A 12,852-nucleotide genomic window follows, 5' to 3' on the forward strand; every position below is an offset into this window, starting at 1 on the left:
AAAAAACAACCCACAAAAACCAGATCATGTAATAAGAAGCTTGGCATCTAAAGAAAATTGACAATGTTCTTTAAAAATTCTCATATACTCTCTACTTCCTGCAATTCTTAATTTTAACCAATCGGGAAGCTCCCCAGGTGAATTTTATAATACTTTTCTCGTTAACAAGTACATCCCTGTAACCTGACTTACTAAACAAAACTAATCTGTTTAAAAATTAATCCGTTTTAAAAATATTTAAATTGAGAATTCAGGATTAAAATGATAGATGAGATCTAAATCCCTCTGTTTTCTGAATATAAAATATCGTTTCAATTATTAGATTTTTAAAAATAAAAAAGTATAAGGATTTATTAAAAGGTACATTTTCCCAAGTTAGTACCTTTTTCTTTAACTTTCTTCATATTAGGAGAACGTATCAAGCGTCCTAGACTGCACAGGCATTAATGAAAGAATACTCTCTTAAGACAATCACATCTGTAATTTCTTATTTACACACACGCATGCTCTCCTATGCACAGTGATGTCCGAGTGTCAAAAACACTTTGGAAACTTCATCCTTTTGCTGTTTAGCTGTCCAAACTACTGTTAATTTTTTTTTCCTCTTCTGTGACTATGGCATAGTGCTTTCCTGTCTGCTGGTTCAATACAACCCTAACACACGGCCTTATCCTGCATACCCTGAGTCACAATTCTTTTTCTGAAATCCTTGAGGCAGCATGATTTTATCACAATTTTTCAAATTTTGGAAAGGTGTGTTCCAAAATGCCTCATAGGGGCTTGAGGTAGCACTCCAGAATCAAACTTATTAATATATTTTTTAAAAATAAATGAATGAATATTCACATTAAATCCAGGTCAAGCTAGGTTAGGCCACAAATGAGTTAGTTTTTCACAGTTTTCAGAGTTCAGATTTATAGATAAACAACTTTGAAATGTGCAACTATGTACTTTTGAGGGGCTACAATGATTTTCTAATTTCTGAGTTCAGATTTACCTCTTTTAATATTCTACATACAACCAGGCTCACTGTTTACAAATGTAACTTGCAGACTAAAAATATTATGACATCCTGGATGGGATCCTAGAACAGAAAAAGGACATTAAAGAAAAACAAGGAAATTTTAATGAAGTACTGACTTCTGTTAATAACTTCTGGCCTATTAATTCTGACCACTTTATCAGAGTAATGTATTATATTAACAGTAATGGATACTGGGTACAGGATATATGGGAACATGATATACAGAAACTCTTTGCACTATGTTTGCAACTTTTTTGTAAATCCGAAAGTACTCTATCATAAAAAGTTTATAAAACATGCACATGTCTATAGATACATAATTTATATATGCATATAAATTTAAAAAAATAAAATGTTTTCTATTAAAAATCTAAAATATGGATTTCAAGGTTCTGTATGGATAAGTCCTACCCAAATTCTTCCCACCTCCATCTCTGGTCCTTTTATTTTTGTTCTTTTTCCAACTCATATCCCAATCATCTCTCTACCTGCCTATTTTTTTTCCTTAGATTTTATTTAAATTCAAGTTAGTTAACATGTAGTGTATTTTTAGTTTTAGGGTTAGAATTTAGTGATTCATCAGCTGCACAAAAGTGCTCAGTACATCATGTGCCCTCCCTAATGCTTATCCCCCAATGATGCCCCCCCAACCTCCTCTCAAATAGCCCTCAGTTTGTTCCCTATATTTAAGAGTCTCTCACCATTTGCCTCCCTTTGTGTCTTTATCTTACTTACTCTTCTTAAAGAGAGAAGGAGATCAGTTGTCCCCCTCTAAGAATGGCTTAGTCCTTAATGATCCTGGTCTTCATCTGGGATCTTTTCACCTGTGTCTTAAACAATGTTTCCTTACTTACATTTCACCTGACATCTAGCTAGTTGCTCCAAGTACAACATACAGTTGCTAGCACGTTCAATAAGTCAGAACAAGAACTTCTATGGAAGCAAGGCTTTTCATTTTCGGCATCTGACAGCCATTATGGCTTATCTCCAAGGACAACTCATCCCACCTTTTTTTTTTTTTTTTAGCGTGATACATTCTATAAATTGTCGTCAAATTACTATTTGTATACTAATCCCAATCCGCTCATTTCCTGTATTTTTTATTCCTGTATTTTTTATTCACATTATCTCAGTATCCTCTTTTTCATTCATCGTCCCAAACACAGTCAACTTTCCACTGATTCTAACTCTTAAAACTGCTCTCCTATTTCCTTCCCCTCTACTATCCCTGCCTTATTCACCCCTCACTAAGGATGGATTTGAGGCCAGTCAAAGCTAAATTAGACATTGTTACTGAGATCACGTTCCTTGACAAATATAAATCTGAGTTTCTTCATTATTAAAAATTCTTCACTGGCTTCCCTTACTTACAGGGTGAAACCCAAACTGCCACAGCACACAAGGCCTTCAAGACATGCCTACTGCTGCGGCCTCAACCGCCACTCTGTTCTAGTAGTCATCAATTCTAAGTACTTTCCTAGATACATGACTTTGCTTCACGATCTAGGACTTAGTACCAGCTGCTCCCTGTATCCAAGAACATCACGTCCCTCCCTCATGCACTATCTGAACAACACTCATTGCTTGCTTAAACTTAACTCACCATCTTCGGAAAGCCCTCCTTTACCAGTACTTTCTGCTCAGCACACTTCCTTTTCATTGTTTGCTTATCCGCTGTTCCAAACTATGGGACTGAAGGCCACAGGGTCTGTTTTATTTAGTAATCTTCCCACAGAAGAAATATGCATCTAACTCTAGGTGACACTAAAAGTTACATAGCTAAGTTTAAAAATAAAAGAAGGTGCACCTGGGTGGTGTAGTCAGTTAAGTGTCCGACTCTTGGTTTCGGTTCAGGGCATGACCTTGGGGGTAGTAAGACGGAGCCCTGAGTCAGGCTCCACGCTCTGCACAGAGCTTAAGATTCTCTCTCCCTCTCCTTCTGCCATCCCTCTCCCCCACCCCAGTGTGCTCTCTCTAAAATAAATAAATAAACCTTAAAAATAAACAATAAAATAAAAAATATTTTTAAAAATCAGTCTGGAGTGAAAACATCCTCTTTGAGAACTTGACTGCTAGTAGCCTGATCATAGTTAATGGATACTCAAATATTTTTTACGATGAAGAAAAATGAAGAGAGTTTTATCTCATTTTTCTTCCAGGGTAGGTGTCTGTCAATAAAAGACAGACATCAATAAAATAAGGGCTTGCAGGATCAATCCAAAAAATAAGTAATCTGTAAATAATCTAGAAACGGACACTTATCTTCACTGCCACACACCTTCCCTCCCCACCACTGAGCAAAAAATCACTTTCAAGTCAAGCTATGTGGTCCTCAGTCCCAATGGCCCAATGCTACCATACAAGTAATTTTCATTCTGGTATAAAAATGCCAACTTTGGGGAAGAAAAGCAGATACAATAAACTTTTCAAAGCCTTCCTGAAACATTTTTTTTTAAATTTTGACCAATTTTTACTTCTTCAGAAAAATTATATAAATAGCAAACCATCCCTTAATAAAGGACCTGGCCTTTTTTTTTTTTTCCCCCCCTGGATCATAGTTCTGTGTTTGGTTTGAAGAAGACACCTAAAAGGATGAACAGTTTCAATACCTTCTCATTTCCTGCAGTAGCATTAGTTCTATGTAAAAGAAAAATGATCACTTACCTTTTGACGCTGTCAAAATAGTACTTAACAATTATCCTTGTGGTGTATACCTGCTTTCTAGAATAAACAGGTTAGACTAGCTGCCAAAGGATCATTGCTTTTCTCATTTGTCTAATGACAAGATCAAGTGTTTCTAGATTATCAATTGTTTTATAATTCATAAATTGTTAGAATTCTCAGCAATCTACAGACCTCTTAAAATATCAAGTAATATACAGTTAAGTAGTATCAACTTTTGATTCTCAAAAATCAAAATACACTGATGAACTGTGACACTAAAAAGCACCGAAGGCTAAAGCTCTATAATTAAACAAATAAATAATCATAAATCCAATTCTAATAGTTACAAATGTGCTGTTATTCAAGAGCACATTCATTGCCATTGAAAAACCATTCCCTTTCCTCTACAGCTGAAAATTAAGTCTTTACAACGCAATCCAAAGACTTCATGTAAATCAAATAAGCAATTTTGTTTTGTACTAAACACTATAAATTATAAGGAAATATAACTATGGTTAAACAGTAATATCACTATTATTATATTTTATATTATTATAATTTGTAATTATTTTAAAACAGAATTAAAATATAAAACACATTCAAGCACAAACAATGGAGACACATATTTTTATACATAGAGAATATAAAAGTCACCTTTCACTCATGAGTTCATCTGAGACTTTTTGCTCTTCATAGTCCATTTTGTCCTTACTGGTCTGGCTTATTTCCTCACTTTCTAAAACTACTCCTTCATCTTGGATTTTTGGCCCTTGTCTAATTATTTTCAATTTCCTTTTTTTGACTTTGTTCTTGGTAAACTCTTGATATTGGTAAGCTCTGTCATTGTCCATGTCCTGATCTCTACAACCTTCAAGGGGCTGGGTCATTGTCCGTTTGTTAGAGATGTCCTGTGGGAGGTCAACTGCCATGCGTTTTACCTTTCTCCTTCTGCGCAGAGTTCTGTTCCCAAGGTTGTCCACAGCAAAATCTGATTCGTGCCACAGAGGTCTTTTTCCTCGTACATTATTGTTTAAGTTTGATGATGGCCTGCGCTTAGCCACTAACATTTGGTCATCAGAGTCACTATGATCTTTTTTATTATTATTGTGATTTTCTCTGTAGTCCTTGCTTGGCTCCTCTAAACTAGAATCAGTGCCTTCACTTAAGCAGTGGCCAGGCTCCCATGGATGATGAACATTATACGACCTTCGTTTTCTCCCTCTCCTTTTCCTTGCCTGGCGTTTCAGAGGACAAGACACACTTCGAGAATGATCGCCTGTTTCAGCAAATCCACCTCGAGCTTGCTCTGAGCTCTCCTCCAAAGCAGAGACAAGATCATGAACCAGTTCTTCCATGGTTCGACTGAAATGCCTACATTTTTAAAGAAAGGGAAAAAAATTAACAAAAATAGTGTTAACTTTATTAACCTAGTTTATTAGAGCCGACAATTCACTCTGAGTGTAAAATTAAGTTATTATAAAAATGTTTAAAAGCTACTTAATTTTTCTATTCAAGATAATAGTTTTAAATATTCCGACTCATTTTTAAGCTCCTTTTTCTTGTGTAAGTTCTTTCATTAAACATGGGAATTATTTCAAGATACAGTAAGCATAGTATCAGCAGTGAAATATCCCAGTAATTTCACATTTTTACTGTGTTAATTATGGAAAAGTTATTTCTGCTTAGATCATTGTTCATTAGTCTACTCCTGCCCTTTCCTTAGTTTTCCTCCAATAGATCTAGAACTTTCTCAATCCTTCCTCCAAACACCTCCATCTCCCTACAATTTCTAAGTGAAAAAGGTAGTTGTATAATTCACGACTCACCACATGCTCTACCCAGTCACTACCATGAAACACGAGGGAGATGGAAAGACGGAGAAGTACTTTCAAGATTTGTAATATGTGAAAAAAAAAAAAATTAACCAAGTACTAGGCCTATAATTAGGCCACACTAATCTCGTAACTCTGTCAAGCAGAAACTACGTTCTTATTCAAACTGGAGCTTCACTGGTCTAAAATGGCCCATCATTTTCTTATAATTCATTCTGAGACAGTCTTTCAGCTTTTTTTTTTTTTTTTAAACAAACAAAACACATTGAACTATGTATGTTACCAGTGAAAAATTTATCTACTTATCAGCTAGGATAGATATTAAGCATTCTTTAGGAACCTCGACAAATTATACTGACCCTTTCTAAACTCAGCTCCCAAAGATTCTGTATCAGTTGGTGATGGAGCGCCCACAATTCTGATTTTGTATCTTTCTCACAAAGATCATGAACAATCATTTCTGAGTTCTAGGAGCAAGGAGCAAAATATTCTCAACTAGAGATGTCTACATAATTTCTAAGTGTATAGCAGGGGTAGGCACAGTTTTCTGTAAAAGGCCAAACAGTAAACATTTTAGGCTCTGCAGCCCATTAGGTCTCTATCATAACCATCCAACTTTAGCCACTGTAAGGTGAAAGCAGCCCGAGGCAAGGCATAAATGAATGGGTATGGCTGTGTTCTAATAAAATTTTATTTACAAAACCAAGTCATGGCTGGCCACAGTTTGCTGACTCCTGGTTTATATAGTCTCTACAGTCTATAATTTTAGGCATCTGCAAGTTCCCTATAATAACTTTTAACTTTGTCTTTTCTTTTTAACAACCTGAGAACACACACACATTGTGATTCAACTGGATTTACTATGTAAGATGATATACACACACATACAGCTTCTAAAACAAGTACTTACTATATATTACTCACTAGGCCCACTTTAAGGGTTTTATATGCATTAGCTCATCTCATTCTTGCATAAAAACCCTGTAAGGTTGTATATGAGATACAGAGAGACAGAAACATTAAGGGCAATTTACCCAAAGTGACACACCTAGGAAATGGTAGAAACAGATTTTAGACTTCAGCAGCTTGGTTCTAGAGCCTGAATGCCCAACTTAACTACAACTACAACTAACAACTTAACTACAGCGAAGAACAGCATTCTAGAGCTACACAAGTCCAGTGTCCAGTCGGCACTTTTGTTTTTGAGTGATGGAGCAGCAGGTGATACTATTTTAATTGTTCAGACAGATTTAATACATATCTATGTAAGGCAAATGACTCACAGTTAAGCTTTATATTCTTCTGAACAGAAAAAGGGAATGGGAGACCTGAACAGAAATAAGGCACAGGGCAGTAAAAGTGGTGAAGGTATATTGAATTTGAAGAACCAGTGCTGTGGCCATCAGTAAAATGTACACTGTGACCAATTAACTAAATGAATACAGTCTTTCATTTAATGTCGGTTTGTATTTTCCAGATCTCCTTCAGCATTCTGAATGAATAAAAACCTGTATGGACACACATTTTTTAGAAAAACATGGTGATTCAAATATGTATTTTAAATAAAACTCTGGAGAACCACTAAAAGGGTCCTATATATTACTGTTTCAGGACTTTGCATTTGAGTATAAGAAATATGTGTCACATAGGAATTAGCATCAAGCCAAAAGAAGGGCTACAAATCTGACTACACTGATAATCCAAATGGGTCTTTTCTCCATTATCTCTACAGTAATAATCACCTTTTTGTTTTCCTTTTATTACAATAAATATACTGTTCATTTCCTTTAATAATGTTTCTTTGGAAGAAATACAGTCTGAAAGACCTATTATCTCTGAATATAATATTGCACCTTTAATAAAATTTACTGGAAACCAGTTTAACATGTATTGTAATAAAGCTCTTTTATCTAAAAAAGGACTCAGTATTACCTGGTTCTCAAGTAACTTAACTTTTCTAAGATTCAGTTTTCTTATCAGAGGTGAATGACTAGATCTAAATATTAATGTGAAATTAACTTAAAGCATGAATAGAATAGAATAAAACTGCAGGTTACTTTTGAAAGTTATAATCTAGCGCTTTACTTTAGAAAGGAAAATGAGGTGGTCCTAGTGTTAGATAAAGGTCAGCAATCAGATTCAATCCACTGAAATTTATCTTCAATTAATTTCATTTAAAAAGTACTGCTGTAATAAACATAGCTTAAGGAAATATAACTGACAGTATTACTAAGAATGTAAGCAAGACTTCTTTATAACATCATTAAATTTGTCACCTTAGTTGATTTTTTTTTGAGAAGATAAAATATCTCAAAAAACTTTCAACCAGAAGAACCTAATTTATTCCATGAGGCTACTCAAATAGGAATCAGATATGACTATCAATAAAGTAAAACAATTACTTTATAAAGACTTCTTGGGGCACCTGGGTGGGTTGGTGGTTAAGTGTCTGCCTCTTGGTTTTGGCTCAGGTCTTGATCTCAGAGTTGTGAGATCGAGCCTCGTGTCTGGCTCCATGCTGGGTGGGGAGCCTACTGAGATTTTCTCTCTACCCCCCAACCTCAAAAAAAAAAAAAAAAAAAAAAAAAAAAGAGAGAGAGAGACACTTCTTAAAAACCCCATAAAAACACAGAAAAAAAATACATTTAACTAAGTGCTACTTAGAATTCAAATCACCTTTTCCCCTTCAGTTTCAACTAACCAGACTTCTGCAAGCCAAAACCCCTGTTAATGAGCCAGTAATATCATAGTCAGTCAGTCAAGTGGCTTCACTTGTATCTCTCAGGGAAAACTGGCATCAACTGGCCTCACAGAAATAAAGTCACTGTAAGAGACATCGCATGATCAACAGTTCATTTACTTCCTTGGCAGTTAGTTACACTGAAGATTATTGAATGGAAACACTTTATCTTCAAGATATTTTCTTAAATAAGATCTTTCCTATTGAAGAGAAAACCTGGAAATATATAGCTTTCTTTGTAAAAACCTATGTTAAGCATTCGTAGTTGTAAAGTTTAAATTACAATAAAATTCAGTAAATCACCACTTAGTTAATTTGAATAATAGTCACATTTACGAAACAATTTCTCTTCATTTGGAATTCAATGGAAATGATACCTTTTGAGAATAGTCTGGTTGGGTATAATATCTAAGATAACCATTAACTAATAGTTTTCTTAAAATACTCCAAAAGAATAGAATCAGATTACAGTCCCACTATCCGTGTAAAGTTGGATTTTGTAAAAGGAAATGACTTGAGTAGATAAGCATTTTGGTTTTGTGTAGGCGGTATTACATTAGGTAATGTTTCTGGTTCAAGAAAAAAGATCTAGGAAGCTGTCTTAGTCCAAACTTAATGTTCATTTGTTCCCAAAGACTGGCAGTTAACTGACAAACCAGGGACTCTCAAATATCAGTCAACAATGTAAAGGCGAAGCACAGCAGATGATACCCAAGAAAGCCCCCAAAACTGATTCCCCCCCAATAACTAACAGCTAACTACTCTCTAGACAACTATTACTTTTTGAAGATTCTCTTAGTGGTAACTACTATTCCTAAGAGGATAAAATATAGCATTTACAGAAGAATTAGGAACAATTTCCTTGCCTGGACACTGATTAAAAATAATTACATAATAAATGATAGATATGTATGTCTACTGAAGAAACCCAAGTTCATTAAAAGACAAAAATCTTTCAGATGTAACAAATAGGGTAATTGACTACAACTGTCAAATATCTAGATAAGGAAAAAGAAATCAAATATTCCTTATCACCTAGTACATGGTAAAATTCTCATCTTCATCTCTGTAAAACACAGACTATTTCTTCTACAAAGTTAAGTAACTCCAGCAGTGGAATGCTAAAACAAAGTTAAGTGCTGCTAAATACAACAGCTTAATTGGCTTTCAAAAATTTAAGGAAAGTCATTTCTGTCTTAGTTTCTACATGATTAAAAACTCAATGTGTACAATTAAACAATGTATGAGTAGAACCAAGTCAAGAGTTATGCTGATGAATGTATGCTATGTATGCTATGACTGGTCATAAACTTAAGAAAATAGTCTCGGAATTACATGTCTCGATATTCATGTTAGCTTTTACTTAAGAAAGGAAAGTTTGGTCATAAAAATACAAATTAAAATTAACACATAATAGTATAGATCACGACAATGGGTGATTAAACATGCAAACAATGCTTCTTAAAGATGCCATATCAGGGCTAGATTTCATGACGAACTCCACAAATATGACCTGTGAGAATTATTTTAACTTTGATGAAAATTTCTGCTGCTTATGAGAATTTATAAATTCCTTCTTTGGTGGTAAATATATTTGTCAAAGTAAGTCTTTATCTCAGCTTAGTGACCTATTAAATGATTAACAGAATTATCTCCTTTAAATAATTTTGAGAAGGTCATTTAGGAAAAACAGAATAAGCGTAACATTAAATGTTAACATTCAAGCTAGTTTTGAAATTCCTTGACCCACCTATTTAAACCAGAAGTTTAATCAGAAGTAAACTTTTCTCTCTCTTTTTGAAAAAGAGGTAGCAGGGAGGTAGGGGAATGTATCTTATTATAAAACATACAAATAATTAGTTATGACTTCACATGAACACTAAGCAATGTGTATGGAACAGAATTCCAATGTGTATGGAACAGAAAGGTGGGGGGAAAAGTTGGGAGGAACCCAGAGAGAACACTAGCTTTAAAGTCAAATTTATGAATTTGGAAGCTAAATTTGACTACATTCATTAGTCGAGGACCCTGAACAAATTACTTATCTTCTGATTCTGTTTAGTCACCTTAAAAATGGTGTAATTTCTATCTCAAAGGGATTCTGTGGGATGACAGTGGATATTTATGTGTGGGAGCAGTTATTTCATCTTTCAACAATCCCTATACGCAAATAAAGTAGTCGCTGAAATACTGAAGCGTTTTGCTTTTAAGTAGAACCACACTATGAATCCTGAGGATATCATAACAAAAGCACGGATCTTATCCGGTCCATGTTCTTGCACCACTCTGAATCGTGGGGAGAAGGGGAAGAACAGATATTTGCAAAAGTCTTGCATGCAATTTCAAGAAATTGATTATGCACTCTTAAAGATTTCTAAGGATCTTAAAAAAAACAATTAAAAAACAACAATAAAAATTAATCCTGTGTATCTGAGTTAGTCCTATCTTGTTAATAAACGGATATAAGAAAAAATAAATGACAGAAAATCATCCTTTCCAGTTCTCTACGAAAGAGAAAAACTCATTTCCCATAACAAGAGAAAAGTTCCACTGACTTGTGCTCAACTGGAAGCGCTAAGGGCAGCTGCTATTTTGTCACTTTTGTTACCACCAGAAACACCCAGAAAGCTTTCTTGCCTCCTTAACTAGCAATTTTGGGGGCCCCCCCAAAAAAAAATGGTTTTAGAAAAAAGTGTTAATTCTACTTTCTAAATAGTGATTTAATAAAGCAAGCTCACTTATTATTTAAATTTGAGAAACATTCTTGTTTTTAACTTCACTTAATGACTTCAAAAGTCATTCAAAACTTCTTATATTCTAATCACTTATGAAGTGGAAACTACTGAATATGAAGCTGCCTAAACGAAATAAAGTTGAATTCTATAAAACAAAAATAATTTAGCATCTAAAAAATAATTCATTCCAATTCTTGTCAACATGCATATATTAGAGCACATCCAGGCAAGCTCTTAATATGTACAAGATGAGTCTCATTCATTGCTCAGACATGGCACTATTCAGTATTTATTGAATATATAATACATTCTGAATTCTCAGAATGAGAATGAAGACAACTTAATATTAATTACAAGGATCTAGCATAATCCTTGACAAATAACAGATGTTAAAAACAAATCTGTTGGATGGACAGACCAATGAATGACTAAATGAACGAATGAGTAACAGGAAAGTATGACTTCACTAAAAATTCAGACAATTTGGATTTCAAATTTTCTGCAGCACTAACACGCCAGACATTCTTAATTTTTTAGCTAGGTAAATACCTTTCCAGCCTGCCACAGGTAAAAATGCTAAGAAGCTATACTAATATTAATGAGCTACTTGGCTAAAATTACATGGGCATTGCTTTGATCCCTAAGTGTTCAAACAGAAACCTGGCTCAAACATATCAGACAGTATGGAACTGACCTCAGGATAAAACACAGAAACACCCAAACACCAAAACAAAAGAAAAGGCATTTATTGGGTCACCTGGGTGGCTTAGTCATTCGCCATCTGCCTTCTGTTTGGGTCATGATCCCAGGATTCTGGGATAGAGTCCTGCATCAGGCTCCCTGCTAAGGTGGAAGTCTGCATCTCCCTCCCCCACTCCCCCTGCTTGTGTTCTCTTTCTCTCTGTGATTCTTTCTGTCAAATAAACAAAATCTTAAAAAAAAAAAAGGGGGGGGGAGGCATTTATTAAAAAGAAAAAAAATGCACGTTTTCCCCTTTGCACTTTTTTCAGATCCAAATATGAAATAGGAATGAAACTCAGAAAAAAGAAAAAAAGATCCAGAATCAATATAGTTTATTTCTTAAGGCTTTTTTTAAAGCAAGCCACATACATTTAAATTAATAGTTCAGTATAATGATTCAGTATCTTCATTATCAAGGATTTACTTGAAAATTTGCTTACTTCAACTTTTAAACTCTTAAAAACAAACCAGAAATTGACTTTAAATTGACTAATAAAAAGTAATAAACATATATCTAAATTATAAAGGATCTGTCCATTAAATGAATCAAATTTTAAAAGGAAGGTTTACACTTTAAGTACCAAAATACTTGTGCTTTTTGGGCCCTAATTTCAAAACTGTATGTGAAAGATGAGGCAGGAAAAAGAGATAGAGACACTCAGCAATATTTTATAAAAATATAAACCGCTTACAAGAGTAACTTGCACAAAAATATATTTATTTCCTGACATACACAAAATCTTAGGATTTTTATTATTTAATTGTATAAAACTTGACTTCTGTAGGAATAAATTACAAAATAAAATATCAGTTCTATTTTTCAACAAATGTTAAAAGACAGCTAAATCATTTACTATTTACCTATGTGGTGCCTAAAAACTGAAAATCTAATCTCAACGTTGGAGAAAAAGTTGAAGTCAATATGGGAGGTAAATATAACAGGAATTCTAGTTTAGTTAACAAATCTGGGCACCTTAACAGTTCATATATTCCTATAATAGTGTATTGAATTCAGACAAATTGGATGTATGCCAGGATGGTTAAGAATTGTTTTTAGATAGGGGCGCCTGGGTGGCTCAGTGGGTTAAGCCGCTGCCTTCGGCTCAGGTCATGATC

The 12,852-nt window shown here is 34.3% G+C and overlaps 1 protein-coding gene across 2 annotated transcripts in view; it reads right to left on the reverse strand.

The window, feature by feature from the left end:
- The window catches only part of GPATCH2 (G-patch domain containing 2), a 172,934-nt gene that overhangs the window by 157,379 nt on the left and 2,703 nt on the right, over positions 1-12,852 (reverse strand). For both annotated transcript variants that reach the window (XM_059413345.1, XM_059413347.1), the window contains exon 2: positions 4,343-5,059. In XM_059413345.1, the coding sequence (XP_059269328.1) occupies positions 4,343-5,059 (717 nt within the window). The remainder of the gene's footprint in view (positions 1-4,342; positions 5,060-12,852) is intronic.

Source organism: Mustela nigripes, chromosome 10, assembly GCF_022355385.1.
Source record: "Mustela nigripes isolate SB6536 chromosome 10, MUSNIG.SB6536, whole genome shotgun sequence".
NCBI lineage: Eukaryota > Metazoa > Chordata > Mammalia > Carnivora > Mustelidae > Mustela > Mustela nigripes.